Source organism: Nerophis lumbriciformis, linkage group LG09 (assembly GCF_033978685.3).
Source record: "Nerophis lumbriciformis linkage group LG09, RoL_Nlum_v2.1, whole genome shotgun sequence".
Lineage (NCBI taxonomy): Eukaryota > Metazoa > Chordata > Actinopteri > Syngnathiformes > Syngnathidae > Nerophis > Nerophis lumbriciformis.
The window spans coordinates 17,946,105-17,973,008 of record NC_084556.2 but is presented as its reverse complement, the minus strand read 5'-3'; the positions used below and the strand labels follow the sequence as shown (position 1 = coordinate 17,973,008).

The 26,904-nt window shown below is 39.5% G+C and overlaps 2 protein-coding genes across 4 annotated transcripts in view; one reads left to right on the top strand and one right to left on the bottom strand.

Moving 5' to 3' along the window:
• Positions 1-773: 773 nt before the first annotated feature.
• On the bottom strand, positions 774-10,836 carry puraa (purine-rich element binding protein Aa). Of its 3 annotated transcripts, none has more exons than XM_061962444.2 (2): positions 10,675-10,836; positions 774-4,565 (listed from the first exon to the last, which is right to left on the bottom strand). In XM_061962444.2, the coding sequence occupies exon 2, from the start codon at positions 4,471-4,473 to the stop codon at positions 3,601-3,603; it is 873 nt and encodes a 290-aa protein (XP_061818428.1). In that variant the 5' UTR covers positions 4,474-4,565; positions 10,675-10,836; the 3' UTR covers positions 774-3,600. The 3 variants fall into 3 exon arrangements, with proteins under 3 accessions (XP_061818428.1, XP_061818429.1, XP_061818430.1); XM_061962445.2 differs by lacking the exon at positions 10,675-10,836 and adding an exon at positions 4,866-5,329; XM_061962446.1 differs by lacking the exon at positions 10,675-10,836 and adding an exon at positions 4,724-4,740.
• Positions 10,837-12,436: 1,600 nt separating this feature from the next.
• nrg2a (neuregulin 2a) overlaps positions 12,437-26,904 on the top strand; it is a 236,168-nt gene continuing 221,700 nt past the window's right edge. The window contains exons 1-2 of the mRNA XM_072913761.1: positions 12,437-12,500; positions 12,830-13,501. Of these exons, the coding sequence (XP_072769862.1) occupies positions 12,437-12,500; positions 12,830-13,501 (736 nt within the window). The remainder of the gene's footprint in view (positions 12,501-12,829; positions 13,502-26,904) is intronic.

Here is a 26,904-nt window from a genome sequence, read left to right as displayed (position 1 = left end):
GATGGATGTTCTATATAAAACATTCCTGTTTTAATTAAAAATGTTTAGGACTGGAAAAATTAGTGTGTGATATGCTTCAGTCCGTTAAATATAATTAGGGTTTTTTGTGGGGAATGGGAGGGGGGCTTTAGGGTTGCAGGTACCCCATTTGTCTAGGGCCCCCAAATACCTTGAAACAGGCCTGTCTAAGAACAATTTGGGATTGAAAAAAAAAATTCCATCCATCCATCCATTCATTTTCTACCGCTTGTCCCTTTCGGGGTCGCGGGGGGTGCTGGAGCCTTTCCAAGCTGCATTCGGGCGGTAGGCGGGGTACACCCTGGACAAGTCGCCACCTCATCGCAGTAATCATTTAAGTATACATTGTAAATATGTTATGAATATTTGCACATTGTAATAATATAACATATTTATTTTATGTTAGGTAATTTTTTTGTTTTGTGTTAATGTATATTACATTTTTGTTAGAATGTGTACATATTGATATAAACATGATCTATATAAAACATTCCTGTTTTAATTAAAAATGTTTAGGACTGGAAAAATTAAGTGTTTTTGTGGGGAAAGGGAGGGATGCCTGAGGGTTGCAGGTACGCCATTTGTCTAGGCCTCCCCAAATATGTGAAAAAAATATTCACAAGGTCCTTTTCATGCCTGTCATTTATAAACAAACACTCCCCTCTAGTGGCCACTGCTAGACTAGCTGCAGTAAATTACGTCACCAGAATTACAAAGCTTTGATATCGGTTTGTAGTTCCTTGATGCAAAACATGTTGCAGTGGGAGAACTTCAGCTTTTATTGAAAACGTTTTCTTTCAAATACCAATGAAGATGTCATTTCATCATCAGTATGCTCTTTATATAGCACGCTCTCATCTTTATAGCGAGTGTCCTAACTGGAATGGCTGCATTGGAATGAAAGTAGCAACAATCATGATGAAAGTAATGCTTTATTTTACAGCCTGTTATGACACATACAGTACTGGAATGAAGAATTCTCTAGAAGACACAGCTATTTTTCAGGTGTTTCAATTTAGCATTTCTTTTTTTAGGCTGTAAAATTAAGCTTTAGTCATTAGTATCGATGCGAATGTCAAAGACTGAAAAAAAAAACACTACATCAAAATCAAACATACTTTTTCATCTGAATATAGTCGACATTTTGGTATTTTTCTTTAAACATTGGAAGAAAAAAAACATAGTGAATATAGCTACTCTCTAGGGCAAAATTAAACTCCAGATGTGTCATAATATACATAAGTTATATCCCATGTAAGAAAACAAAAAGATGAAATGTCCTCTTTTAAACAAAGGAGAGGAGATAATGACATTCTTGAGATAGTCTTAACAAAAGTATTGGGTCAGGTGTTTTAGAACCTGCATGGGAAAGCAAAGTGCTACACGTACACACAACAACCACTGAAGACAGTTCACCAAACAACTTAAATGGAGACTAGACTCAAGCACCTTTTCTTAGCTTAAAGCTAAAAGGGAGATTCTTCACCAAAAGTATTTTCGATGCACCTTCATTGTTCTGTTTCAAGTTATGCATGTGAACTTGACCCGCAGCGGCTGCTATCTATATCACCTTCCGTGTTCCTTCATTCTTTTTTTTTTTAAGTGCAAATAAACATGGATTCAGTCACATGCTTTGAAATAGTAATCATATATTTTAATTGATATACATACATTGCCACCGTTGGCACATACGGATATTGCACACAAGTCATGAAATGTTGCACATAAAAAATAGATATATTTTTTGTGGGCGAAAACATTCCAATAGTTTAAAGTGGAATAATGCTGAGAAGGTAAAAAAATAAAAAATAAAAATGCTTGCTACTCTGTAATTGAGCGACAAGAGATGGGGTAGGGGCGGCGATGGAGACTTGTCAACAACTATTTGCAATAAGTTCAGGCCACTCCTGCTGTTTAATGTGCTTGGTGCTAACTCCTCTGCATCATGGCATCCAGGTGACCTCCCCTCCCCTTCCATGTTTACATGTAGGCCGATACCTGGATGGCTGCGGGATTATAACGGGGAATAATGAAGGACAAACCTTTTGTTTTGTTTTTTAGCACCACGAGTCGGGGGCCGAGACAACACGAACAAAAATGGAAGAGTTGAAAAGAAGTCAAAAGTTTGCGATCCAAAGCACCAGGCCAGCGTGTAAGCATGCGGAGTGTGTAAGGCACCAGGTTGTTTTATATGCTGAAGAGGACGCTCCCAGTAAGCTTTCTATACCATATAGGCTCCAATAATAGGTGGTCAAGGACAAAGTTTGCTGGTTTCCAGTCAGAATGGAAGCAAACATCGAACTCAATGCTGAGGTAAATTGATCTGATTGTTGCCAGCTTCTCTCAACTCAACTGGCAAGAGTTTATAAAACTGCTATCACACATCTATGAGATGCGACAGAACTGGGCCGGAGCCAGTTGCTTTTCCGTGTGGCAGCCCAAATATTTACAAAAACACAATCGAATCACACCCCCCCACCCAACCCTCCCAACAAATAGCGGGCAGAAGAAGTCTCCTTCCTGACACTTCCAACACCAGCAAAGCCTTTGGGTGGACATCGCTCAGGAGTCACAGCTGAGCGTCGTGCAATACAGGCAGATACTAATATGGAAGGGTCTTTGAGCCAATATTTTGGGAGGCCAACGAAATCGGAACTTTTTAAGTGCGGACAATCATGCAGCAACAGCACGCCTTCATTGGCACCGTTTAGACATTTCAGTTCTGGCCGATTTGCTTTTTGGTGGCGTATGCTACATGTTGTCATTTCATTTCAATGCTCTTTTTTTTTTGTACCTTTTAAACTCAACACATTGCATTAACGACGACACACGAAGGTAGTCCATTATATATCCATTTGCATGGCAACAATTTCCACTGAAACAAGATTTACAATGTCTTTGAATGCCTCGGGCAAATGTCAACACGTCATGAACCACTGACCAGGTCGATATTGATTTGTATGTGATGCATATTGCAAGACATATAGAGAGCACTTGTTCCTATTTTTTTTTTAAACTGGATGGTTTCTAGACAGTTTCCAAATCAGACCTAGCCCTCATTTTAATTGATGAGTAAACACATTTCTAGTCACAGGTAAAGGTAAATAAGATGGCGAGAACATGTGACAACCTTTTTTTTCCTTTTTTTTTTATAAACTTTCTGAATTTTGGTTTCAAAAAAATCAGATTTGTGCTGAAGTTAGCTTACATGGAAAAGGGAAACGCTTACTTTAGATGTCCGCAAATCCAGTCGGACGTCGCAAACACTTTTGTTTTTAGCTTTTAACTGGTAGAAAAAGTTGTATCTCTTGTCAATAATAATAAGGGAAATAAACACTCAGTTCAACATTGTCAAGTAGGAAAACAATGTTCAAATATGTTATTACTTTGTTTTAGCAGCCAGTTACTGTATTAATGGTGGATAAGTGGGGGTAACATCCAGCGATGAGTGACAACATGTCAGAACTGTCAGCTTGTGGAGGTTTCTTAAATTGTGGGTGATGCTCCCTTGGAGTTAAACCGTTAATTGTTAGATTTATTTTATACAGTAGATATTTTCTGGTTATTCTCACGACTTGGACATCAATCCTCGTCTCCATCATCCGCCTGCACCTCCTCTTGCTGCTGCTGCTGCTGCTGCTGCAGCTCGCACGCTCGCTTCTCCCGCTGCCTCTCCTGGATCTTCTTCATCTCGTCGGCGTACTTGCAGAATGTACTCCCGAATTTGGCCCAAACTTTGTAGGGCACCGTGATGGAGTTGCGGTAGGTGGGCTTGACCTCGCTCACCCGCATGAACACGCCGTACTTGTTGGAGCCCACGTCGAAGAAGAAGCGCTTGTTGTCCACAGTCAACGACGAGCCCTCCGGCAGCTCCGCGGGCTCCTCGTCCACGCCGTAATCGTCAATAAGTTTGGCCAAAGCGTCGCGGAACTCGATAAGTCCCTGCGCCGGGAGCGCGATGGTCTGGCCCTGCGTGGACCCCAAGCCGGGCCCCCTGTTCACGGTCTGCCGGATCCTCAAGAAGCGTCCCCGCTGGTTCTCTTTCAGGTCCATGTAGTACTTCCGATTCTCCCGCACTAGGAACTCGCTTTTCAGGGCCCGCCGCGGCTCATCCTGCACCATGCCCGGGTTGCTGGGACCCAACTGGGCGTAGTGTTCGATGAAGTCCCCCAAGTAGTCGCGGAACTCGACCGCCACCGACATAGACAGCGTGAGGCGGCTCTTGTTGCCACCGGCCCCGACTTCGGCTATCTTCAAGAAGCGGCCTTTGGCGTTCTGCTTGACGTCCAAGTAGAAGCGTTTGTTTTGGATGTCAACTCGCTTGGACGCCAGCTCCTGGGTCTCGTGCTGGAGGCCGGAAGCCGAGCCCGCCCCTCCCGCTGTGGCGTGCATGGAACCGAAGCCTGGGCCCGTGGCTGCTCCTCCCTGCTCACTTCCACTGTCTCTGTCCGCCATGATGCTGCCTGCCTGCCTGCCTGCCTGCCTTCTCTCTCCGTCTACCGCAAAGCCTCGGCTAGTCACAGTCAGCGACGCAGCTCTCGCGAGATCTGCCGAGAGGTAAACAAAAAAGGGACACGATTAGCATTAGCATCCCGGACGCCGTTTTTGACGGCACTTTAAAAATGGCTACCACCAGTAAGTGATGTTATATATCAAGTGCTTATAAGGATTGGACATTGACTCCTGTATGTTCGCTCTATCATACCGTTTCTGTGAGGCGTTTCGCTAACAAAACTACGTTGCTGGCCGGCTACAAGCGCTAAATACTGCTAACTGTAGCTAGCCTGACGTGCTAACTGCCACAAGTAATGACGTTTATTATGTTTCACAAAACGAGTTCAACCTACCTCCATTTGCGAGCTAGAGAGCTAAAGGACGTAATACACAATGCGCGTTAACGTTCCCTGCAAGCACCTTCATTCAGAGCAACGTCCTTGCATAGTTATGTTGTTTTTGTATATGTGACGTTAGCACCCTGCGTGTGTGCTTGGTGTAATGTATGAGGAGCACTACGTGGAACCACGGAAGGACTCAACAATGCTGGCCACTTCTTCCACTAAAGACCCTCAAAATACTTTTTTATTATGTTGCACCTGACACTGGTTTGATCAAACTGTATTCATCGCACATCGAGAATACATTTTGTGCAAGCCAATGAGGCTAATCTTCTGAAAATGTAGTTTATGGGGAAATATGTGTAAATACAGACTATGTTAGTGGTTCACTCTACACCACCTATGTCAGGGGTGTCAAACTCAAATACAGAGTGGGCCAAAATTGAAAACTGAACAAAGCCGCGGGCCAAGGTTGAACAAATTAACCTTTAAGGTACTCTACGAGCTATCGTCACGTCCATTTTTCATCCATTCTTAACATCGTTCAGACTCAGTCACAAGATGTGTGGCTTCTGTATGCACACACGAGCGAATGCAAAGCCTACTTCATCAACAGCGATACAGGTTACACTGAGGGTGCCAGTAAAAGAAAATTTAACACTGTTAGAAATATACGCCACACTGTGAATCCACACCAAACAAGAATGACAAACACATTTCGGGAGAACATCCGCACCGTAACACAACATAAACACAACAGAACAAATACCCAGAATCCTTTGCAGCACTAACTCATCCAGGACGCTACAAAATACACCCCCGCTCCCACACACACACACACACACACCTTGTAGCGTCCCGGAAGAGTTAGTGCTGCAAAGGGTTCTGGTTTGGTGTGGATTCACAGTGTGGCGTATATTTCTAACAGTGTTAAAGTTTTTTATTCGGCTACCCGCAGTGTAACCTGTATCGCTATTGATGAAGTATGCATTGCATTCTACTGTGTGTGTGTGTGTGTGTGCGTGCAGAAGCCGCACATTATATGTGACTGGGCCAGCACTCATTGGGCTGGCTGGCTGGCGTTTGGAAGACTCCCGGGAGGATCGGCAGGCCAGCTTTAGTGTTAATTTGATATCGCCTCAAGGGCCAAGTACAAATACACGGTGGGCCAAAATTGGCCCGCGGGCCAGAGTTTGACACCCATGACCATTGTCAAACACAAGCCCAGATCTGGCCCGCTACATCATCTGTAAAAAATTCTTGTGGATGTACTACCAGTCTGTGGTTGCCAGTGTTCTGTACTACATCGTAGTGTGCTGGGGGTGCAGTACATCTAAGAAGGACAGCTCCAGACTGGAGAAACTGATCAGGTGGGCCGGTTCTACGATCGGAATAAAACTGGACTCACTGGTGACGGTGGCAGAGACTGTGGAAAAACTAATGAGCATTCTGGATGATGCCAGTCACCCTCTGCATACCGTTATCAGGAGCCAGAGGAGCCTGTTCAGTGCTAGACTGCTTCATCCCAAGTGCAGGACTAATAGACTAAAAAACTCCTTTGTCCCACACGCCATAAGACTGTACAACTCCTCTCTGGGGGAGGGGGGGTACTAGGATGACAGGGGATGCAAAACAATAACAGTGCAATTATTTTTCATAACATGGTCACTACTGCCTAGTTTCTCTTTTTATATTCTTATTTTACTGTTATATTTTTATTCTCATTGTTGCTCTTTATTTTTATTCTATTGCAATATTTTTCCATTTTGTTTCCATTTATACCCCCATTATTTACTTTTTAAATTCGATCTCAATTTTGTACACTGCTGCTGGAATTTTAATTTTCCCGAGGGAACTCCTGAAGGAATCAATAAAGTACTATCTATATCTATCTATTTAGGCTGGCCCGCAAAAGCTTTAAAATAATTGTTTTACTTTTATTACAAAGTGTATTTCTTCTTTCCATTTTGACAATAAAAAATACACATAATGCACGCAAATTGCATACATTTATATTATTTATTATATTCATTTAAAATTATTTAATAATGCAAAAAATACAACACTATCATTCAAACGTGTTTAGTTATAATATAAAACAATTATAAGTATCTGCTTGACTTATGATTTCAAAGCAAGTTTTTCATCAAATTGTACACCATAAAAATGACGATAAGTTATACAGTTAAAACTGGCAGAATTTTACCTTAAATTATTGTACCGTTTTCCATTTACAGTAATACGCTGTAAAACCACTGTAAATGTTACAGTAAAAATAGCAACTGAGATACCAGTTTTTACTGCAAAACCTAAAGGTTGTTTTACATGTTTTATAATCAAATGCATAGGCAAATGTATATTAGTATCATAAGGTGAATCCTATACATTTATATTCATAAATTACACGGTTACAAGTGGCCCTCTGAGGGCAGCCATAACTGCGCCGTGGCCCTCAGTAAACAAATCTAGTTCCACATCCCTGATCTATACACTGTCAATTAACATGCACTATGCACTGTAAAGCCCTCCATTCATCCATTTTCTACTGCTTGTCCCTTCCGGGGTCGCGGGGGTGCTGGAGCTTATCCGCCCGACTGCACTGTAATGATTTAACCAAAATTAACATTCAGTACAATAAAGTTAAAGTTAAGTTAAAGTACCAATGATTGTCTCACACACACTAAGTGTGGCGAAATTCTCTGCATTTGACCCATCACCCTTGATCACCCCCTGGGAGGTGAGGGGAGCAATACGTTTTCCCTAAACAAAATCAACATGTGTTTTACTATTTTCTATTCATAATTTAATATTTATATACAGACGCTCTGTAGGAAAACCTAAATATGTACTGCAGTCATTGTTCACATAATTAAAAAAAAGATGTACCTTTTAAAAGCTTAGAAAAAACTTAAAGGGAACCTTTGATAATTCCAATGAAGATGTAGCCGAAATTAAAGTAGTAAAGACTCTGTTCAATCATAGAAAGCAAACAATACGGCAGTTATGGCTACAATCAAAATATAGTATCCATCCATCCATTTTTCTACCGTTTGTCCTTCTCGGGTTTAAATAGTAATACAAATGGATATACTGCAAATGGAAAGTTTATTTTATAGAGCACAATTCCTACATACGACAATTCAAGATGCTTTACAGAAATTTTAAATAAGGAAAAAATATAAAAATATTTCAAAATAAAATCAGAAAATACAATTATAAAAACAATCGGAATGAATTAAAAGGGCTGCAGACACTCGAAGGGCTTCACAGAAAGCTGATAACTTTTTCACTTTTGTGTATGAAAATTCAGTAAAAAGATATGTACAGTAGTTTTGTCTACAATCATTGTTGTAAATACATATTCAAGACTTTCTGTACCATAAAATCAAAATAAACTTCTAGGTAACATGTATGATATTGCAGTTATGTCCGGTCAAAGTCAATTAGACCTATACAATACTCTGTTTACCTTAAATTATAGAAACACAACTTAGGTAAATACTAATGTACAGCAGTTATGTCTACAATCGTAACTATGCTGTACAGGAAAATTTAAGATAATCTGCAGTTATGTCTACGATTAAAGGAGTCAATGTAGACTTTTTATACCAGGAATGACAGGATAACTCATGCATGCATATATAATGTCGTTGTGTATATAATTAAATTGTAATACATATTATGCAAGGCTAATTAAATCATGTACCTACACGTATAAATACGTCTTGCAGTTACAATTAAAGTAGTCAACGCAATCTGTGTGATTTCTTTAATTGGTTCAACCTGTTTCAAAGAAACCTGTTTATAGACAAAACTGGTTATTGAGAAATTATAATTTGTTGACATTGCTGTGACTTAATATGTAATATTTAAAACGAAATATGTTCTCATGTGCAAGGAATTGGTTGTAAAATAATACAATTAAATTGCCGTGTCTATACCCGCGACCCTAAGGAGGATAAACAGTATATGGAAAATGAATGGGTGAATTATTGTTATTATAATATTAATCAGGAATATTTAATATAATTTTAAGGTTTCATTTTTATTTTTTGATCACTCACAATACAGTTCACAATTTAAATTCACAACGCCGTTGTGAATTTAAATAAGGAAATGCGGTTAAACCTTATTTAATTAATTTCTAAGAAAAATGGCACCGATTAACCGATTGCTTTCTGATTTGTGTGTGCTCATAATAACAAATGAAATGTCCCAACACATTTTATGACTTCTATGTGAGCCATTGCAACATAAAATCCGTATTTCCCCCACTAATCCATAACGGGGTAAGGTGGCTGCTAAGAGCACCATTGTAGGCCTCAAAGATGCACATTGACCCTACAACGGAAGCATGCGTTAGAAATACATTGTTTTTCATATAGCCTGACGATTGCATTATTTGGTAATGAGCAGCTTTGCTTTGAAAATAAAGAGAATCCAGTTCCACAAGCCATGTCTGATCTGTTTGTATGTTTTGCAGGCTGATATCAGAATGTAATACTCACTGAAGAAAAACGAAATAAACGTCATGATGGAATAAAACGTATTGTTTTGCATTTGTACATTATTTTACTAATTTGCATTAATTCCCCTGACCCCCTAAAATTCCATTCACTTGTTAACTTTTAATTTTTTTTAATGTCTATACAGTTTATTATATAAAAACTGTTTGCACGTAAATACATAATCATTGCAATAGGTTTTATTGATATTGTTTAAGTTTTTCACGTTTTATTAAAAAAAAGAGAAAAAAAAGCTCTTTTTGTTGTTTTACCAAAGCTTTCGATTTATAATTTGTTTAACCACATGGGCAACAAGTACAACAAAAGTTAACTATTTAATCGCCATACAGTTTATTTATTAATACAAATCTAAGAGGGCGGCGATTTATTTATTGCACATTTTTGTACATTTTGCATGCTGCTATGAAGGCCTTGACGAGCTCTTAATAAAATGTATTTTGTTGTATTTAATTGGACGCATGCCATGTTCGTTACATCAAATATATGCAGATATGCTAGTTTACATTTATATTTGTTGTGGATGCAGTCATATGTGTTACTTCAAATATATAAATCAGTACTTGCTTTCAGCTTGATGTGACGTCACAAAACGTTTGCAAAAGGTTATACGAGCATAACGTTACAATTTACAACCTTACATAGTCTATACATTCAGACAAAAATATTTTTGGGCTGTTGATTATTAACTAATCGTCGTTTTCTGTTATTTATGAGAGCAACATAAAAGTTATATTGGACTTTTTAACCAACTTGAAGCGGTCGTTTTTTACATTATTGATCTAATTTTTCACCATTTCAGAGGATATTTAAATTTGCTTTTTTTTAATGCAGAGACAAAGCCAAAAGTGTAACCCACCTATGCGCATATAATGTGCAGGAAAACGAAATTAATAAAGAACATCAAAGTATAATACATTATATTTGAAGTATAACAATGAAGAACATACAAATCTTAAAAACACTATATTTAGTACTTGGATCTTCTTTTTCTAGTTTATTCAATCAGTTAAATGAGGCAGCAGCCGTCATATGACCTAATATTAACACTTCCATAACTGCTAAATGTTGCCTTTAATCAGACGTCGTGGAACTTTTTAAGAATCTGCAACATAACACTTTTTTTCGAATTATGCTACGCGTGTGATTTTCCACGTGTGACACACGACAAGTGTATGTGTGAACTCCGCAAAGCATAACATGCTAGGTGCACGTTAAAAAAGGCCCACTGTGCACTTCGAATGGCGTTAAGACTGCAAAAAAACAGGCTAGCTCTTTTAAACAAAACCCAACCTTACCCTTCTTTCACCCCTTAAAGCATCGACGGCGTGCAGGCAGACGAGCCAACGAAGCAAGCCGAGCATGAGGGCCTCTGCTCGGTTATCGGCTTGTCCAAGGCGTCGGTGTGCTGCCGGAGCTCCCTCCCAAAGATGGACCAGGCAGAAACGGCGAGTCGTGGCACAGAAGGAGAGGGACACACGCACCAAGCAGACGCCGTGATGTCAACACGCAGGAGCTGCGTTCTGTGGGCTCTGGCTCCCTCTTTTGGTCATGTGGTGGTACAGCAGCGTCGCCTCCTGGGGTCACAGGTTTGGAATGAGAAAGTCGCACATGCTCATTTCAATTCAATAGTGTTGAACATTTGACTACACTTGAACATTTCTCAGGCAACATATTTTTGTTAGTTTTATCTTATTTATTATTATATAAAAATATGTTTTAGTATTGTTATTGTACATGTACTAGTCCAGTGGTTGTCAAACTTTTTTCCACCAAATATCACCTCAGAAAAAACTCTGCTCTCGAAGTACCACCATAATGATCAACATTGAAATATAGTAGCATAGTAGGCCCAAGTATTGATTAAAAAGAAGGCACAGATTTTATTTTAAAAATAGATTTTTTGGCAACTGTATCATTACACACCATTTGAACAGTTACACTGTCTTTAAATATAGGGGAAAAAACATGGACAAATGATTCTTTGGCGCACCCCTAGATAGAGCCCGTGTTCCACTACCACAGTTTGAGAATTACTGCCGTAGTGAATACTGAGAGCTAATTCAAATATATCCTTCGCTAAAGGGTTAACACAATGCCTAAAAGGCACTCTTATGCCAGTAAAAATATCCAACACGTCTGTATATTGTCATTGAATTCATTACAAAGCTATAACAACCATGCTCTTTTTTTTGACAGCACTGTCTGCACATGTATACAATCACAGCAAATTACTGGATAATAATTGCATTACTTTCACAGTTTTGGGCCAACATAACATTTACAGCAATTTATTGTGAAATATCTTTACAATTGCTTACTGTAAGTGCAGAGCTGTGATTCTATGGTTAATTACAATGAAGTTACAACTACTTCACAATTGTGATTTTTACATGATTATGATACAATTACTATATCAGACTCACAATCATTTTTTTTAGCCAAGTTGCTGTAACTTTACAAATGTGTTCATTGCACAATTGCATTGATTATTAATTACTCCTTCTGTTCAACAGCATACTGCACGTACTGTACAAAGAGTGTGCAACGTAGTCTACAGAACCCCTTAAGAGACGAATGCAGTGTTAATTTACTTTAATTTGTAGGACTATGATTTCAGTATTTTACTGTGAAATAACAGTTAATTGCTGAAAAATATAAGGATATCGTAATTTTTACAGCCATTTGTTGTAATTTTACTTTAGATTTTAATCACAGTCTTTCACTTTGAAAAAATCCTGTGAAATCCTGGTTATTCTTTTCAGTGTGTTTTTTTTTATCTAGAGCAGCATGGGCCAATGATATGTCATACGTGCTGCAGCCAGCAGATGTCACTGTTGATAAATCTTGACAGTACCGCATTTGGTATAACCAGTATTTCCACTTACAACCATAAACTCCTTGTTTTAAAGTACTTAATGTGCATTAAAATACATTTACGTGTTTAAGCGAACTTCTCGTTTAAGCATGTTGACGCTGCAACTATAAAAGTAACTTTGTCAAACAATAGCAGCAGGCTTGGTATACAATGAGAGAGCAGATGTGTATAACCTGTGGTCCATGCACACCTCCCACCCTCCCCATTCTCCTCCTTTTGGCAATCTGCTCTATTTTCTGTCGGTCTGTATGTCAGGGGGGGTGGGAGGGAGCCGCGGTGGAAGGCGGCGAGCAGGACTACACAATTTTTAATACTCGGAATCAAACCTGCGCTCCCCCCCCCCCCATTCCCGTGCCTGTCGGATGAGCAGAACTCCTGGGCCACTGCAGCATTTTTGGCGTCTTTTCTCGCTTCTGCTTCCGACGCTCTCACACCCCCCTCGCCCCCCGCCTCCTTACTGCAATATTTGGGCAAAGATAAGAGAGTCAAGGCAACCATGGCAGCATAGGAGGGGGCATCCTCAGCCAATTCCTCGCTCCTCCTATATATCTACGATGCCTTATTCCTCGCATTAGATTGGCGAGCCAGCAGCATCCTTCTATGTCGCAACGCCGCACGCCAACCCGTCGGAATTAAGCGGGAATCGAGCAGCGGATCCCGATGGCATGGACACTTATGCGAGGTCCGCCGCGCCGCCGAGCCACTGGAGCCACCTCGCCGCCTCCTCACCCCGCAGCCCAGCTCCGTCGCCATCGCCCCGCCGCCCCGCCGCCCCGCCAGCAGCCGCCAGCGAGCCACAGCAAGCGGCATGAGGCTTGAGTCGCTCGCACCTCTATCCATGCTGCTCATCGGGGTCTCAATCGCCTGCTACCCCCCGTCTTCGGATTCCCCGCAGGACCGGGCGTACAGGTCGGCCGTAGTGATCGAGGGCAAGGTGCAGTCCACGCCGGGAGGGAACGCCTCCGCCGAGCCGCCGCAGCAACAGCAGCAGCAGCAACGTGTGCACGTCAAGGTGCTGGACGTGTGGCCCCTGCACAGCGGGGGGCTGGAGCCCGAGCAGCTCGTCACCGTGCTGGGGCAATTCGGGGCGAAGGCTCCGTGCGCCGACGTGCAGAAGAACCGCAAGTACATCTTTTTCATGGAGCCCACCGAGGCGCCGCTGGTCTTCAAGGCTTCATTCACGCCCCTGGACACTAACGGGAAGAACCTGAAGAAGGACGTGGGGAAAATCCTGTGTGAGGGCTGCGGTAAGTAAGATGGTGTGATGTGGATTTACCCGGAAGAATACTCTTCCGTATAGCAATGGGGCTTCAGGGTGCACCCTTGAAATGTGTCTCAGTGTGTTGCACAAATATGCCTTAGAGGCGTCTATGCAGCAATTTTCCTCAACTCTCGCAGGTTCCTATAGACCACGTGATCAATCAAACTCTTTCTCTCTGCTCAGCTGCATCACACATACGCCTCGCACTGTTGCTTGTGTGCCATTGCACTTTGTGCGAGTCAAAACTATCTGCATCCTGCAACATAAACCCCCACTCCACTGTATGGAGCATCTCTGAAACACTCCGGGTGTCCTCTTGCACACCGCAATGCTACATTTATGTCATAATTGGGCTTGGCTCCCGTTTCAGGACCAGGGACAGCGGCCAGTGTCACTTCTATAGGGGAGAAAAGTCACGTGGATGCAAGCAGGGCCTTATTATCAATGCATTCAACCGTCTATCCTTAGATAGACACTCCTGTCTTTTGGCTGACTTAAGCAAAAGTCCTCCTGTTCCAGTGTAAACTAAAATCACGGTCACTGAGTTGTCCTTTCGGCATTGTTGTTTGAGTCCGGCTTGTCCTGAACAAGAAAAACTCCAAGCTGAGTGATTTGAGTAGGTTAAGCGGCCTATTGATTAAACGCAACACACCACCATTGGTTGCAGCAGGAACCACATTATTAGATTCATTGATTGTTTACTAACTGTTGTATTGTCTCGACATGTCTGAAATTCAACACACAGCGTATCTCCTGTTGCCCGGCAAGGTAAAACGAGTCTCCGCCGCTCAAATTCTAGTGACAAGTCCTGTAAATGGACCCGGAGCAGCTCTACGCTTGTCACAGTGACACCTGCAGAAGCCTACAACACTCCTTCTTCTACTTCTTCTGGAAGCTACCAGGCAATTTAAAAGCACACGTGTCACTTCCTGACATCATCTTGCATAGTCATTTGAACTTAACTGTCCGAGAACATAATGTGCCCTGTCTTGCTGCCATCTTAAATTCTTAAATCCTCTTAGTGTGTACCCAAGAGACATAAATGCCCCCCTCTTTTCCTTTTGCCACTTTCACTCCATTTTTTTTGCCTTTTTTAAATTAATCTCCCAATTAGAGAGGTAACACCAAATGTCCCTTATCTCCTAAACGCCACTGTCTTTTGCCAGCCTGTAAATATTGTCAATAACCTGCTCCAACAGTCACCTAATTACTGTATTTTGTCCTGTAGTGGCCAGTGGCTATTTGTTTCAATAGCAGACAGCTAACAGGTGTCTATTAGGGGTAAGGTGCTTATAGTTATGCATGAGAGGCCTTTATTTGTACACATTCTGTACATTCTTATATAATTTTGCTGTCATGTATCTCCTAAGTGTGTTTATATATTAATTCACTATGATGATGAGGTGAGGCATTTTTAAGTATGGAGGACTTTGTTTGTACAAATGCATTTTATACTTATGTTGCTGTCTTATATCCTTTTATATGGGGTCACCTCACAACAAAAATACAGTAAATAGTGATTTAAAGTTATCTACACTGGACGTGATGCTCGTTGAGAAGAGCTCATACATTATTCCATGTTAGAGTCAAAAGACAAAAAAAAAGCTTCAAAATGTCTTTTTGAAAAAGACAATCTAGTGGAGTCTGAATAACCTCTGCTATACAAAATATAGCACCAAAGGTACCAAATTAGCTGGACGTATCTCTCATGCTACGTCTTCTTATTATCTGGCAGACCATGGGCGTACAACCGTTTTCATGGCAAAGATGAGATGTATCAAGACTGACATTTACGTCGAAATGTGCGCCGGCTCACGCCAACTTAACGGCTGACGTACGTACATTTCTACAGGCTGTACATACTTTGGCTACATACAGAGGTGGTTGTTCGGGCATTGCCAACATTTCCTTTTAGCAATGAAAAAAAGATCGAGGCAAGGCCACAAGATTTACTTTTTCGCCAATGCATTTAATGCTTCATATTAATATTTGTGAGGATATATATTAACTTATCTAGGTGATCCTTTTGACACATATCGCTGTCAAAACGTGTTCTTGTGACGGCCATGTCAGGCGGACAGTGGCAACCGGTGGTCGCCGCAAATTGGCACCGGAGACTGAGGAGGAAGTCACTAATACAGCTGCTGCTGCAAGAAGCCCTAGAGTAAATTTTGTGTCCTTGCCTCCTGTGTTGTAATAAATAAAAAAAAAGGAATCAAACAACAGTCAAAGTCTGATTAGGCTGTCTCATCAAAACTTGTGTTTGTGTCTCGTGTAGATGAAGCAGGAACAGCAACGTGTAACAATGTATATTAACTCTTAATCGCTCCAACGGCCCAATTGCCATCATCCCGTGCAGCTCAGACCTACTTCCTGTTATTGTCTACAGCGTGAATCCTTCTGGGTAATGTAGTATATTACCATTTAACAACACACCGGCGTCCTCACTTCCTAGTTTACATGTATGTATATATTCATTTAAACTTTATTCATTCAAGGTAAGACAATCAAGAACATGTTTTCATTTGTAATGCTGACTTAGCAAAGAGGCAGCTTTTACATGATAGAGATGTTGATGTGTGATGATAATTGTCTCTTATTTACCAACAAAAACTACTACTATTGAATGCTCTCAACAGTTCGCAAATGCTCTTAATGTGTGAGTACAAATATATTTTGGAACTTGAATGAACGTTTCAGATGGAAAAACACTTTTTCAAGTGTAAAACATACACAGATAATGTCTGCAACTTGTGGACGACAGAGCAGACAGCGGACAAAAAGGAAGCCTTAATTGTGTTTATTTCTGTTAAATATTAATATTCTTACTATCATTACTTATAATTAATTCGAACAGTATAATAATTTGACAATAAGCTTTGAGTGTGGGTTTTTACTGCCATCTAGTCTCTACTTTTTAGTCTGTGGTATAAAACACGTAAAACATCAATACAGTATTTATTTTCCAATTTTTGTTGAAATCCTGTTTTTTAAGGTCAAGGTTACAAGGCAGAGTTAAAACATTGATGGCAAATTCATACATTCTTAAATTGACTCACTGGTTATTGGAAAAAAAGGCTAAAAACATTGCAATTTTTGCTGGAACTTATGCAACAAAAAGCTGTTTTGAATTCAGGCATTTTCGGCCGCAACAATAAAAAAAACCCCAAAAAAACACAGTTGTATGACAAGCTATACAGCACATTCAGAAAGTGGGGCGACAGTTCATCTTTTAGCTGGACAAAGTCTCTAAGCACACAGCCAAGATATCAAAAGAATGGCTTCAGGACATCTCTGCAAATGTCCTTGAGCGGACCAGCCAGAGCCCAGACTTGAATCCGATTGAACATCTCTAGAGAGATCTGAAAATGGCTGTGCACTGACACTTCCCACCCAACCTGATGGAGCTTGAGAGGTGTTGCAAAGAGGAATGGGCGAAACTGCCTAAAGTTAGGCGTGCCAAGCTTGTGGCGTTGTATTCAAAAAGACTTGAGGCTATAATTGCTGCCAAAGTAGCATCAACAAAGTATTAAGCAAAAGCTGTGATTACTTGTGAACATGTGATTTCTTAGTTTTTTACTTTTATTATATTTGCATACATTTCTAAAAAAATTTTGCACCTCTTCATTACGGGGTATTATGTGTAGAATTTTGAGAACAAAAAAATAATTTATTTCATTTTGTAGTAAGGCTGTAACAAAGACAAATGTGGAAATAACAAAGCGCAGTGAATACTTCAGGATGCATTTTACATTCACAGACATAATAATGTGTTAAGGAGCAAGGTGTCATAAATCGCTGTTGGTGGTGAATCCCAAGATGCAGAGATGGCAGGCGTAGCGCATGAAAACATTACATTAATATCAACATGCCGGGAAAACAGGAACTAGGAACCAGGAGACAGGAAACAGGAAAAAATAATCGAGCCCTGACTGGAGGGCGAGGCAGGCATAAATAGCAGCCAGCTGATAGAAAACAGGTTTGGCCAGGCTGCCAATCAGGGACAGGTGAGGGGAAATAGCGCTCAAGGAGACAAGCAAGAAATGGAACTAAAATAAGAGCGCTGACAGGAAATAAACACCAACTAAGGAAACATAACAAGACGTGAATGTGACAGATTGTCACACAAAGGCGGAACAGGTAGTACAAAATCTATTTGTTGCTGACCAAATTTATTCGTGGGAGGCCGCAACAAATAAATGAATGTATGGGAAACACTATGAGTTCTAGTAAACGTAACAGTGTTTATTTGAAGAGAGGCGTTCATTAATCAACTGTATGCACCAGGTAATGCTATTGGGGTATGGCACAAGCCACCATTTAAGGAAACACAATATAATAATGCTGATCGTCGCCATTCCCAAATAAGAAAACAAATGTCTTGCAGTGCAAGTCATCTCTATGCTCCCCATGCTGGTTCTTGTCTTCTCCCTTGCCAGAACAACTCATGACAAAGTCAGTCCCAGAGCCAGACAAACAGTGCCTCCCTTGACACACACTTAACACACCCTCCTTTATCCATTAAACAGTCAGACTCATCAAAACTGTATTCATATTTCTTTTGTTATTCTACATTTCCCAACATTTTAGAACAAATAAACAAACCATAATTTCTTGGCTATGCACATATTTAACCCAGACCCAGACATTAAATTCAAACCCAAACCCAACATTTATTATCTCTTGTACATAGACAACCTCCTCAGTGTGCTAACCATGGCACTCCACATCCAGTTCTTAATGTGATAGGCTTGTTGTCGTCTGGTTTCTAAGGACTGCTAAGATACAGGGTTGACTGCTCTCTTTTGAAGCACAATGCAGCAAATAATAAGCATCTGTTATTGTGGCGTATACACTCACAATGCAATATATAGGACTGGGATAGGCGTCAGCCACCCCCACAACCCCGAGAGGGACACGTGGTAGAAAATGGATGGATGGACAGTAGTCCTATATGTGTTTTGGTTACCCTATTTTGGGTAAAGTGTTTCAATAATATAATATGTAAGTTAAAGGGGTTCGATACCACTGCAATCTACTGCACAACAATAATAAACATTTTGTTGTTGATCTGAAATCATATACTGTACATATTAAATAGTCTGATCAATCAATCAATCAATCAATCAAAGTTTATTTATATAGCCTTTAATCACAAGTGTCTCAAAGGGCTAATACCCCTAGGATGCAACATTTAGTTTCTATTGATGTTATAACGTTTAAAGTTTATGACCACTCTTAATGGACATAGCTAGATGAGCCTGCCCCGAACTCTACGCTCACCACTCAACAGAGGGCAGCTTTGTAAAAAAAAACAAAAAAAAAAACTACAGGCTTTGCTACACATATTAAAATAAAGCCTGTTGCTCTGCTAACTATCAGATTGGTTTGTTTGCTACAGATGCGGGAGGTGAGCGTTTGCATATTTTTCCTAATTTAATAGGCGTACCCAGAATGGTGTTGCTGTAAAAATGTGACTGTAACAATGCAATGCTAGTGTTGCTAACATTTGTGTCTTCCTCTCCAACTCCTTAATGTTACTTTGTTGTATATTAAATATGTAGATTGATACATTGGACAAGTGCAGAATTACTGAGTATATATAAAAAGTGGATAAAGTGACACTAGCACAATTTGGAGCCATGTACATGTCATGATCCTTCAAGACTGTTGGACTTTTGTGTTATTTTTCTTGTGTTTAGTGTTTTTCCCTGTCCAGTGTGCTTATTTCGGTTCCTCTGCCTGTTTATGGTCTGAAGCCTGTTCTCTTCACCTGTTCCTGGTTTGCAAATAGGAAGCTCACCTGTCCCTTATTACAGCTCATGAGGGTTTATCTGCCAGTGTTGCCTTTGTTGTGACACTCATTAATTGTTACGATGATCGTGTTTGGCCTTCTAGTGTTTTTGTCTTGCCTTACCTTGCTTTGCTTGTTTTTGCTATCGTTTGGATTATCACCAGTGGTTAACTGCTTGTCCCACATCAGTGCTACTTGCTTTTTGATACGCTGCTTGGTGGTACATAGTAAAGGGATCTTCTGCTTGCACACTGCCTGCAATCTCTGCATGCTTTAATCGCACTATTAACCGCAACCGTAACAATACACCTCAATAACGTTAAAGCGACAAATAAACTATGTTTCTTTCAAGTATTATCCCTGTGGGACGAGGATTAGGTAATCATGCTTCACTACACACCATATAGCTAACCGCTAGCAGCAAGCTAACGCTCCGGAATGTAAACACACGAGTGGATCTATACCAATATTGACTGTAACAATACCAAGTACAAGAGCCGTATATAGTTGATACCACAATGATGACATCGATATTTTTTATTATCACAATTTTATCTTTTGTCTTATTTATTGTTTAGAAACTCAGGAAATACGCCCCTGGACACAGGAGAACTTCAATTATGACCAATGTGTGACCCTGTAACTACTTGGTATTGGATCAATACCCAAATTTGTAGCATCACCCAAAACGTATGTAAAATATCCAAACAACAAAATAATAAATGCTTATTACATTTTAACAGAAGTGTGGATATAACCTGTTAAAACTGAAAGTAACTAGATATTAAAAGTAAATGAACAAGTAGATTAGTAATTCATCTATCCATCCATCCATTTTCTACCTTTAGTCCCATATATTTTTGACAAAAAAAATACAATAAAAAAATGACACATTACTGCATACTTCAGCAGCCAAATTAGGAGCCTTTGTAACTTGTTTGCTTACATATAGGCAAGGCAAGGTTTTTTATAGAGCACAATTCGTACACAAGGCATTAAAGTGCTTTACAGAAAATTACAACAAGGACAAGAAAAAATATATATTAAAAAATAATAATAATTCAAATTAAAATCAAAAATTAAGATACTCATAAGAACAATCATACTTTAAATTAAAATCAAATAGTGTAGATAAAATATTTTCAGTTGTCATATACTTAAAATAAATAAAGTGTTTACAGTCTAGATTTGAACATATTATTATTCAGTTTCAAGTTTTATTTACAATACCATAGAACAATTACAATAGTAGTGAATATCATTTAAGGATGGTGGTAAGTGAAAGGGTTCCCCAAATAAGCTAGAAGAAGCTTTTGGCAGGGGGTCCAGAGGACAGTATATACATGGAATGCTGAAACATGGTGGCAAGCACAAAAAACACAGCCAATGTTGAGGCCTGTCTCACATTTTCCGAAAGATTATTCCATACTTTAGGAGCATAAAACTAAATGCAGCCTCATTATGTTTGGTCCTGACTCTGGGCACAAGCAGGAGACTACTCCGGGAGGTTCTCAGTGCTCGAGATGGTTCATATGGTTCTAACATGTCGGAGATGTACTTTGGCACAAGACCATGGAAAGACTTGTACACAAGCAAAGCTGTTTTAAAGTCTATTCTCTGAGCAACAGGAAGCCATTAATTTGAAATATGAAATGGTCATATTTTGTAGTTGTAGTCTGTACTCAAGCAGTAGTATTCTGGATGTACAGCAGCTGCTTAACAGCTGGTTTAGAGAGCCCAGTGAGAATGCCATTACAATAGTCTAACCTGCTGGAGACAAAGATAAGTCTGAATTAGACATTTTCCCTCCGATTTTGGTGACAATTTTAGGTGGTAAAAAGCTGCCGATGTTATTGACTTGATGTGGCTGTTAAAGTTCAAGTCTGAGTCCATTATTACCTCTAGATTTCTAACCTGATCTTTAGGTTTCAAGGAGAGGTTCTGTAATAATAGTTTATATTTGCTTCTTGAGCCACAAACACTGATTTCGGTGTTGTCTGAGTTTAGCTGAAGAAAATTGTTTTTCGATACAGCTACAAAGTGAATCAACAGGCCGACGATACTTTGCCGTCAGTGACCCGTAGATCTGAGTGTCATCTGCATAATTGTGGTAGGACACATTGAAGCTGTGTATTAGCTTGCGGAGGGGCAGCATGGGGAAGTTGAACAATAAGGGTCCCAACATCGAGCCCTGAGGAACCCCACAGGTCATAGCCATTTGCTCAGAGACACATGAGTTACCAATTTCAACAAAGTGTCTTGTGATCGAGATAGGACTTGAACCAGTTAAGAGCATAACCGAATATATCTGTTTTCTAACCTCTGTAATAAGATTGTACGATCAACTGTGTCAAAGGCAGCGCTCAGGTCCAGCAGAACCAAGACTGAGACTTTTCCTCTGTCTGTGTTCAGGCGAATATCATTTGTCATCTTGATCAGAACTGTTTCAGTGCTGAAGTGGGGTCTCTAGCCTGAATGGAAAGTATCAAACACATTGTTATGGAGGAGAATGTCACTAAGCTGTTCAGTGTTTCCCACAGGACAGGCATCTATTTGTGGTGGTGTGGTCGGGGGGCGGGGGGTGACGGCCGCAGCGGCGATGACCAAGAAGAACGCGGAGTTGGAATATAAGTACAACACTTTATGTACATATTTAGCTCATTAAAATTACCGACAGGAAGGTGAGAAACACTTTATTTCAACAGACTCTGGCGCCGTACCTGTCGTCAAAACTCCAAAGACCGACTGCACAGTTGCGCTAACAAAATAAGAGTCTCAGAAAGCTGGCGTGCACAAGCTAGCAAGCTACGGAGTTTGCCGACAATGTATTTCTTGTAAAGTGTATACAAAGGAGTACAGAAGCTGGACAAATAAGATGCCAAAAACCAACCACTTTCATGTGGTATTGGACAGAAAGGAGGACATTTTTTCTCCTCCATTCGAAAATGCGGACGTTATCAGCACCACTGTCTGATTCCTATCAATGCAAGTCATCACAATCAGGTAATACACCAACTTATATTCTTGTCTTCATGAAAGAAAGGAATCTATATGTGTTAAACATGCTTGTATTATTTTTAAACACCTTTAACTTGTTAACAATATTAACTATATGTGTTAAACATGCTTGTATTATCTTTAAACACCTTTAACTTGTTAACAATATTAACTATATGTGTTAAACATGCTTGTATTGTCATTAAACACCTTTAACTTGTAAACAATATTAACTATATGTATTAAACATACTTGTATTATCATTAAACACCTTTAATTTATTAACAATATGTGTTAAACATGCTTGTATTATCTTTAAACACCTTTAACTTGTTAACAATATTAACTATATGTATTAAACATACTTGTATTATCATTAAACACCTTTAATTTATTAACAATATTAACTATATGTGTTAAACATGCTTGCATTATCATTAAACACCTTTAACTTGTTAACAAAAACATATATTTCATAAATAAGTAAATATAAATTATATATATGAATGAGGTAGATCCCCACGACTTGATCAATTGAAAAGTAGCTCGCCTGCAGAAAAAGTGTGAGCACCCCTGAGTTACACCCATCTGAACAGGTCAGCCACCTGTTTAAAGCCCGATCACAGTTGAAATCTTGAAATGAAGGGCCTTTAATGGCCAAAACATTAACCTGGAAAACATTTTAACAGCTGGTTGGCTCAGATTTTATTATTTTCATTGCATTCACATGCTGCAGTGGACATTGGACAATTTAGCTTCATTATTAATGCAGTATCTGAAGCACCGTCTCCACGTGTGTTTATTGACAACAGGGTTATAACCTGAACACGTTTGCTCGTCGGTATGGTAACACGTGACGTGACAACAGCGGCGGTGTTAATGAAGCAGCGTCAGGCTGCTCACCGTGAGTGAAACGCTCGGTGAAATCGCGGATTAACGTTAAATATATGACGAGCCGCGAGCGATGCAGCTATAACTTATCCACCTACAACCTATATTACCCTCGTATTTTGATCCGGTCGGTCCGTTCTTTTACTCCGCCGTCTTCTTCTTCTTCTTCTTCTTCTGGCCCACCAGGTGAATTAAGTGCTATTGGCGGAGTTACAATGCATAGTAGGCTACCGCCACCTACTGCACCGGAGTTGTAACTACAAGGTACATTCACAGACAGAGTCCAATTGCTTTTATGAGCGGTCGAGCGAGTCAAAAGCCGAAAAATCCATTTGTGGCGGACGTAATTCTTTCGTGGCGGGCCGCCACAAATAAATGAATGTGTGGGAAACACTGCTGTTGGTATACAACTTTTTCTAGGACTTTACCCAAAAATGGCAGGTTTGATATGGGCCGATAGTTGTTAAGTACTGTGGCATCAAGACTACTCTTCTTTAAGAGGAGTTTAATGACAGCAGTTTTAAGGCGTTTGGAAATGTTCCAGTCTGAAGTGAGATGTTAACTAGATGAGTGACTTGTGGTAACACACTATGCAACATAGACTTGTTAATGGACTCATACTGTGGATTATTTTTTCAACTGTTTGGTCAGTAACAGAAGTAAAATGTGCCAGCTCTAGTTGAGTATTTGGCTGCAGAATAGCTATTTGTTTTCCAGGAATTGTTGCATTTTTAATGCCTTGAACTTTATCATGAAATAATATTACAAACTCATTGCACTTTTATGTACACATTAGTTCTATTGGGAGTGAAATATGAGGGTTTGTTAATCTGTTTACCATAGCAAACAGGATACAATAATTGTTACTACAGTTTGTGACGATGCGGCACTCCCTTTTATGTGCCCAGACCGAGTTTTCATTTCTCCATAGCGCCTTTTGTCAACTTTTAGCCATTCTAACCTTGCCAAGAGCAATGGTATCCAAAATATATACAATACTTTATGCATAAGCTTTCAACAGATTCTGAACATTAGCATACCAGTATTGCTTTGTCAAACCTAATATTTTCCACAAACTGGATCCACATTCTATCATTTATAAGTCTTCCTCGAACAACTGCAGACCTAAATGCAGGTTTGGGTCTAGCAGACAAGTCGAAGAAAACACAGAAATAATCAGATAAAGCAGCATCGACAACATTCACGTTTGAAACAGCAAGACCCTTAGTAATGATCAAATCATTTACTCTTTACTTCCTTATTACTAAAATAAGTTGTCTAGTATGTCCACTGTGTTATTTAATGCCAAAATTGTTCTTTGATTGCAGTAAGAAACATATGTTTAATTTATCAGTAAGAAACATATGTTTACTTTATCATAAGATTTTATGTAAAAAATAAAGCCAATAATGAAATTTCTTTTTAGTCCATATTGGTCGTTAAATTTGAAAAGTATCAGAAAGTACTGAAATACATTTTGGTACCGGCACTGATACCAAAATATTGGTAACGCGGCAACCACTATACCAAACCATACTAAAAATTAACATCATGTTGAATTGGCTTAACCCAAATTAGAAATATTCCTGATGACATACATGTGTGAGTCAATCCTCCCTTAATTTTTCTCCTCAGACCCTGTGGAGGAGACATACTTTTTGCATTTTCAGTGCGTGTGTTTGAGCGTGTGTATGCAGACAGGTGGAAGTGCTGATTTGGGACAAATCGCTGGAACGTTTCTGCACAAAAATAGCACTCATAATCCAGGAGTCACGCACATTAACAAACGTGCAAAGTCATCCTCATTACAATTTACTCCCTCATTAAGGCTGCTTCTTTCCAGGGAGTAGTTGCACGGAAAAGTGTCATCACAAATCTGTCCCAACTGGTCGCAGCTGCATGGGCCGAGGTGGTAGACGAGCAGTTGTTCGCCCCCGAGCTCTCGATCTTTTTGTGAATTGAGAGCATTCCTCAGAAAAGCGAGACGCGGAAGATGAGTGACAGAGGCGCTGTGCTGTTGCCTCTTGGGCTCTCCTCCTGGCCTACAAGGTTGTCTGGCAGCAGTATGAATCAACACGCGTCTACAGATTGCCCATTATCCTCTAAATATTACACTGAAGGGCAATTTAGCCAGCAGTGCTTGATGGTGACAAAGGTGCTCATTTAGTGGGTTTCACCTCGGAGATTGTGCCCCCAGCACAGGATGTTGCTTGAGATAAGAATGATTGAAATGTTTATGACCGCCAGTGCTGCAGTGTCTCTTGTCCAGGCCAGAGATGGAGGCTAATGAGAGTGACCAGCTGGATTTAGCTTGATACTATAGCTTTGTGTCGGTTGTTTATGTTCGTTCGTGTACAATCTCTGCCCTCTTAAATCTTGGCTTCTCTGCTGCTGTTGCAAGATAGCTTGATGTATTAAAAAAAAAGGCAGTGGCCATTTTAAATAATTGGCCCCTCATTTTCCTGTCCTGCACCCATTTCAAAAGAGTGATTTTTAAAAGCTCCTGTTATTATATAGTGAGCAGCTTAAGTGTCTGAAGAGCTTTTTCAGGTAAACTAAAGATTTACACTTCCAGATGATTGCTGTTGGCAGAGCACAGCTGTCAAAAAGGAAATGGGCGCATAGAATATAAGCTTGTTGCTTAGATCAGTCACTGGGATTTAATAACACTTGATCTTTCTAAATATAAATGTGGTAACAAGTAGTCTGTGTGATCACTGCTGGGATGTATTATACTGTTATTTTTGCCTGGATATGAAACTTAAAACAATAATAAATGGCATTTGTTGTGTCATGTACTAGAAAAATCATGTGAAAATAATATTGCTACCAATGGAAAATCATGTACATTATATATCTTTAGACAATAACAACACAACTGACTTTGTTTTTCATATTGTGTGGGTTTGACAAACTAAAAGCCGTTGCCATTATTTGCAACAAAAGAACATATCCCAAAATGTAAGCTATATTATGTTTAAAAAAGTCTGTCCAATGAAAACCAGTTACCCCAGTTTTAGGTTTTGTTTTTTAAAAATTGAGACAAAATCAAACACGCAAAGAAATGAAACACTGGCAATGCATACTTTCTATTGGAACATGAAAAAGGAAAGAGCAAACTGATCTATAGTAAAAAAACAAAAAACAAAGTTGCTGTGAAAAAAAAAAAAAAAAGGCAGAAAACCAACCAAATTGACTATCAATTTAAAGTACAGTAGACTTTTTCAAGTAAAACATTTGAATCTTAAGGTACTTGTTAAAAACATGCCAAAAATACTGAAAATGACAAATAAGGCAATATTTTGCCAGAATTTCAAAGTGGTATGGTCTTTTTAATAGCGACAGTGTTAGTACATGACTAGAACTATTGATGATATTTCTAAAATAACAATTATTCAGAATTCAAGAGTTTTTAAAATTTTAGGCAAAAAAGTCCAACACAAAATGCCAATGCCATGCCTTTTTGGAAAGTGAATATAGCAATGCAATAAAACAGTCAAGTATCTCTGAAATAGTTCTACACAGGAAAACAACAAAACTGACTTATGTCATTCTTTTCAAATAACAGATTTAGTTGAAAGTAATATATAAGTTTAATAGAATATTTATCTTGGGCAAAATGAAACACCTTCTTTTACAATATTTAAAAAAATATGTATATCTACTAGTATTATGTTATGGTTTTTTTTTTTAAATATTTTTTTTCC

Coding starts and splice junctions, on each gene's coding strand:
- puraa (XM_061962444.2), bottom strand. CDS start 4,473: ATGGCGGACAGAGACAGTGGAAGTGAGCAGGGAGGAGCAGCCACGGGC.